Below are 6254 nucleotides of genomic sequence, written 5' to 3' on the forward strand. Positions count from 1 at the left end.
GATCGCAATTCAGTGTTATGTGTTGCGCTGAAGTATTGTCACTTAAAATCAGAAAAAATGATTGAAAAGATTAATTACAAATAAAACCAATTTTATTGTTAATTGCAGTTTTATCGGAATATGTCGATCATTTGTACTTGCTTATATGAAAAATTGATTTATCTCCCCTGCTTTATGTGAACTTCGGTTCTTATCAATGATCAAGAAAATATGAGATTGATGTTTATGTATATTATTAATAAAATGTTAAATTATTTATGTATATATATATATATATATTACACACACCAAAAAAAATTTCGAACAGATGCACTAAATTGAAAAATTCTTTCCTTCTCTCAAAGGTGTGAGTCCCTAGATTGTCCTTATCTATATATGGTTCATAACGAACAACACCTAGTCACACAAAAAGCCCAAAATAAGGGCTCTTGGGCAGTTTCGTGCAATTGTCAAAAAAGTTACCTGCCCATGTCAACAGAATTTAGCACTGTCTGTATAGTCACAGTAACATCTTTCGGCATACGGACAGGACTTGTGACACGTTTGACCGTGGATCAGAAGATTCCAGGTTCGAATCCTGGCAAGTTCGTAATAATTTTAACCATCATTTTATCCAATGTTTACTCATTATCCTTACCTTTAGTTAGGGTAGTTTTTTGTTGTTGTTGTTTTTTTTTTTTTTTCAGTGATTTTGTTTGTGCATATGGAAATTTCCCATACTCCGAATTCACAGGGTAAGCGTTGATGGTAAGACGATGTTGAGTGTACGCCATTTTGTTTGACTGTTGTGTGTGCTGACACAGCGTAGACACTAGATTTTAATATAAACTTCAAATTGATCATTTTTTTTTTTTTCTAATTTTTGGTGAGGATACTTTTAGTATGGTCCACGAGTTCAGTGTTTTTACTGGAAATATGATTTTCGACTGTAACTAATTGTAAAGAAGCAACAGTTTGCAGTTGCCTGCAGCAATGATAAATCATGAAGTCCTATTCAAAGATGCAATGATTTTCCTTCTTAGTTCCTATATATATATATATATATATATATATATATGAGAATGTGTGAGAGGACACTTTTCAACCTATATACACAACGAATTTTTGATCTAGACTTGAAATTTCGTATATAGGGTATTCAGACATGGGGAAAACTTTATAATCAGGTTTCATGTGGAAAAAGGGCTGCTAAGGGGTCAAAATTGCAAAATTAGTATGTGGGAGTCATTGGATTTTTATCTATTTGCTGTTTCATGACTGCACATGCGCAATTGTTTACATTATGTTAAGTATAAGTCGGTTTGAAAACATCCTGTAAAGATTGTGTCAAATTGGCCTAATGATTATCATACTTGACTCATGTCTTTAGGTTTTGGTTTCGATCTCAGCCCAAGTATATTTTTTTTTTTTTTTTTTTTTACTTACAAGAAGTGAACTGTTTAGAAAAAAACAATGCTCGAATGACCATGTTGAATTTAATCTTTTTAAGGAATTTAACGTTACGTTTAATACCAGGTAATACGGGGTACCTCTTCTTGTATATTTAAATATTAAGCTTAAAGATTTCAAACAATTGATTTCATAAGAGATTTTTTTTTATCTCTAAATTAGTCCAATGAAATTATTTTAGCAGCTTTCACAGAAAAAACAACAAAAAAAAAACAAGGTCAGCTATGCAAGTCGATAACAATATATTCTTGCATTTAGTAAAAGTTGTTTATTAAATTTGATTTTTTCATTGCATAATTTTAATAAAAAAATGGAAGGAAAGTCGGATTTAGACATAGGATGAGAATGAAAGAAAACGGTATTTAACAGATCAATAGACCAACCCTTATGGCTGTCAATACCAACTCCGTAAAATTCGATCACAAGTTACTACAGCTGAAAAAATTATAATTCTGGTTCCGGACAAAAGAAAACAAAAAATAGATTTTTTTTTTTGTGCTCATATAGATTGGTGATCTTTTAAACCAACGCATTTAAGGGGAACAAACATTATATACTTCCGTATCATGTTAAAATTAGTATAAATTTCTAAAAATTATTAAAAAAAAAATGGTCCAGTAGATGTGTTAGAAAAAAAAAAAAGATTGGCAAGGGGACCAGAGATTGGAGCTCAGACGAGCACCTCCCAATGGTAGTAACGATAAAACAAAGATAGGCTCACAACTTCTCTCCTGTGGGAGCGAGGTTGCAGGGAAGAGAAAAGGGCGTGATGCATGCCACGAAGCCTATTTTGTACTATGTCAAGGCAGGATAGGCTCTTTTTAGCAGCTCCTGCTCAGATGTGGCAGCAGTACTCCATCCTTCGACGTACTTGGCTTTTATACAGATAGAGAATGCAATGCATAATACAACTTTTTATATCTCGATAACTACTTATTTCTGCAAAATTTCAATGCGATTTCCGTATTCAGCATAGTCGAAAACCTTAAGTCGTCATTTAAAAGAAAATTGTGGAGGTGGACCTAATCTAAAATAATACCTAAAAAAAAAAAATTAAAAAAAAAAAAAAAATGAACACCCAGAGACGCGGGTCCTAGAAATGGCCGAAGCTGTTTACAATTTGAAAGCATCGAAGAAAAATGGATAAATTTTTACCTGGTTTCCACCTGAACATTTTCCTATAAAATGACATTTTTACGTTTTCGGGTATACTGAAAACGAATGTTGCATTTAAATTTCCGCAAATAAGTAGTTTTGGGCAGATTCTCGAAGCCTATTTTCACAAAAAAGGGACACGTTGGGTCGACACCAGTATGTAGGGCTTAATGTAAACAAACGTTTGTTTATATTTACGTGATTGTTGAAAATCTAATCCTATGATTAAATTTTAATGTAATCATGTTGTTTAACAAATAAAAAATAGAAAGAATGCAAGCTGAAGTTTAAAACTTCATCTTGCATTTTTTTATTATTATTTGTTAACCAACGTATTTGTTTCAATGTTTGAAATCTTAAATTATAAAATAAGCATTTTAAATTATAAAACAAAACACATTTAATCATTTTGAAACTATTTTTCATTATTTTTTTTATTTTTTTATTTTTTTTTTTTTTTTGCTAACCAACGGGCAAGAGTGGAGTTTAGGTGGAAAAATAATCTCGAACCCTTTATCACATAAAAGGAACTAATTTCCCTAATCACCGGTACGTTACTATGTCAATAATATATAAATAATATTGGTATTTCAGAAGTTGTTTTTGAAAACAACTTTAACAAAAAAAAAAAAAAAAAAAAAAAGGTTTTCGTAGGTTACAATTATGAAAAGTTCTATTCATATTTAAATGTCTTATATGTTCCGTGTTTTTTTTTGTTTTTGTTTTTTACACAATGAATAACCTTTTTTAATGAAGGTACTAGTGCAGAGAGTGATCCGCGCTATTTTTTAAATCGTATTTCCAAGTTTAATTAAAGTTTTATGTTTTTTATTCAATTGTAAGGTTGAAGTATAGAATATGTACAAAACACTCTCCCCTCCCCATATTAAGAATGGCTTTTTAAATATAACGTTATTATTTACGTCCGGATCACTCTATGCACTAGTACCTTAATGATAAATACATAAATAGAAATAATAAATTATCAGACTTTTTAAAGTTTAAACAATATTTTTTTAATTAAAAATTGAATCGCGTGATTATTATTAAATTACGTGAGTAGTTATAAACGATACAAATTAATATTAAACACGCGTATTCTCTTGCAATTTATTATTTCTCTATTTCAAATTTAAATTTATTAATTATAAAACCTTCGGTACTTATGTATTTTTGTTACCGTGCTAAAAAAAAAAAAATAAAAAAAAAGGTGCTTAAGATATCGTGGAACGTTCTGTTTAAAATAAAGAAGTAAAAAATGAGAGAAGAAAGATATCATGAAAAAAAGATCGTGAAACATTTTAAAATAAATCAGTAAAAAGTTGGGCTTCTTTAAGTTGTTTTCAAAAACAACTTCTGAAATACCTATATTATTGACATAGTAACGTGTACCGGTGATTAGGGAAATTAGTTCCTTTTATGTGATAAAGGGTTCGAGATTATTTTTCCACCTAAACTCCAGTCTTGCCCTTTTCTCTACCCTGCAACCTCTCTCTCACAGAAGAGACGTTGCGAGCTTATCCTTGTTTTATCGTTATTTCCATGGCAGGTGCTCGTCTGAACTCCAATCTCTGGTCCCCCCTCACCAATCTTTCACAAAAAACACCCGTCTAGCTGAATCCACTGTGAAAAATTTCCCCCACTCTATATCTGTGCCTAAATCAAAACGTGGATTCCATGAACAAAGCTTCTTTCTTAGAACTGCACGCCTGTGGAACTACTCTGTTCCGGCTGCCTGCTTCCCACCGGACTACAACTTGGATGTCTTCAAGTCCAACGTTAACAAATTCCTAATGAACCGCCCCCTTAAGTAAACACTTCATCAAATCTCCACACTAACGTAATGTACTTGCAATAACCCTTATCCCTGAGTGGCTTCCGGGCCTTGATAAGTGGTGATCACTGTGTAAAAAAAATAAATAAATAAAAAAAATCTTAAATTATAAAATAAAACATATTTAATCATTTTAAAACTTTTTTTTTTTTTTTTTTTGTTAAAGAACGTGGTTACTGGTTCACATACCGGTGTCGACCCAACGTGTTCCTTTTTGTGATAATAGGCTTCGAGGCTTGTACAACAAACAAGCCGGCAAATCTGCCAAAATTTACTCCAAAATGTAAAACGGCAGACGATACTAAGCATAAATAGGGTTTTTAAAAAATAAGCTCCTAAAAAATAATATAGTTGAATCCTAATCCCTTCGCATATTTTTTTCTAATCAAATCGTAAACCGTTTAAGCAATTTCCGAGACTGACTCCAGATACTCCGTCAATACCATGAAGTGAAGTATTCATTTCGTTTCCAGTTACTTCTTTGTCAATTGTTCTGCATCAAAATTGTCTCCACAGCGCTAAAATAGAATTTTACAAAAACAAATATCATTCGTTTTCTAGTTTTCAGGAAATCGTATTTAATTTTGTGTGGTCGTTTTTCTGCGTTAACAGATTTTACCAGGTCAATATTGCCAGCCATGGGGGCTGTACTATACAAACACCGAAGAAAGAAAAACAAAACTTTGAATTACTTGTTCTTAATGTTTTGCAAGTAGGTCGAAATCCTGGACCAATCGACAGTACATTGGTCGTCATTATCCTTAAAGGCCTTTAATAAAACAATCAAACTTCCGGGTTGATATCCAGACTGCTGTTTCCAGGCATGGAAAACTTTGAATTTCTGTTGGTAAGGTTCGTGTATGACACTTTTGATGCTTGCAATCTTAATGTCGTTCACGCCCAGCTGATGGGCAACAATATCCCACGACGGTCCCACATTCCTGACGACCCCGCCTAAAATTTGATCGGTCAATTCCATGCCTTCGGCTACTCTTAACGCTTCCTCGGCTTCTTCAACCCTTTCAGAAATACCATTAGCTTCTATCAATTTCTTGGCCAGCTCATCTTTTCCGTGATGCTTCAAGAAACCCACAACAATATCCAAAATGGCACCATCCTCCCGAATGTCGACTTTACTTTCTAAAATGTCAAGGAGTTTACTCAACTTATCATCGGGGTTCGCTCTATAAAAGACCTCATTCTTCTCGATGGTGTTAAAAATATTTTTAGAAAACAACAAGTCGAGCAGAAATTTAGTTTCGATCTCATCCAGTTCTTCCATCAATTCACAACGCATTTGTTGCAGTCGATATTGATCACTGCCTGTCCGTTGGGGGTTTATAGTGATGACGGGCCTTGCGTCCGTAACTTCCATTTCAGCCATGCTTTCTCCTTAAATTATCTTAAGTTATCTCCCTTGCCCTCAACGGCGAAATGTTAAATGTGTCCCTTCAGAAAAAGAATCCGTATTCAATGACTATGAATATTCAGGTATTCTCTCCACCATGGAAAGATGTCACACGAGGCTGGACAGTAGTTGAGAATTGGCATTCTCCAGTGAGGACGCCTCATAATTCTTTCCGAAACTAAGAAAGTAAGACCTGGGAGAGTGGACTTTCTAGAACTTAGCTTGATAGAAAAAATGGTACTTTTACAATTACACGTTATTAAAATTCAAAAATATATTTATAATGATTGTAGTGACAGAAATGAAGATGTCCTATTCCAAAAATCATATAACTTGATCAAATAGTTTTTGATGTATAGAAAATAATTTTTTTAATGCTTTTTAGCGATTTGCAAAGTAAATTGTAGC

General features: G+C 32.9%; 1 protein-coding gene across 1 annotated transcript in view; it reads right to left on the minus strand.

Annotated features, from left to right (window-relative positions):
* Positions 1-5853, minus strand: part of LOC145278094 (uncharacterized) — a 62924-nt gene extending 57071 nt beyond the window's left edge. The window contains exon 1 of the mRNA XM_080130359.1: positions 5131-5853. Coding sequence (XP_079986485.1) covers positions 5131-5822 — 692 coding nt within the window. The 5' untranslated portion in view covers positions 5823-5853. The remainder of the gene's footprint in view (positions 1-5130) is intronic.
* Positions 5854-6254: the final 401 nt, after the last annotated feature.

This window comes from Euprymna scolopes, chromosome 6 (assembly GCF_053919585.1).
Source record: "Euprymna scolopes isolate OS-2025 chromosome 6, ASM5391958v1, whole genome shotgun sequence".
Classification (NCBI taxonomy): domain Eukaryota; kingdom Metazoa; phylum Mollusca; class Cephalopoda; order Sepiida; family Sepiolidae; genus Euprymna; species Euprymna scolopes.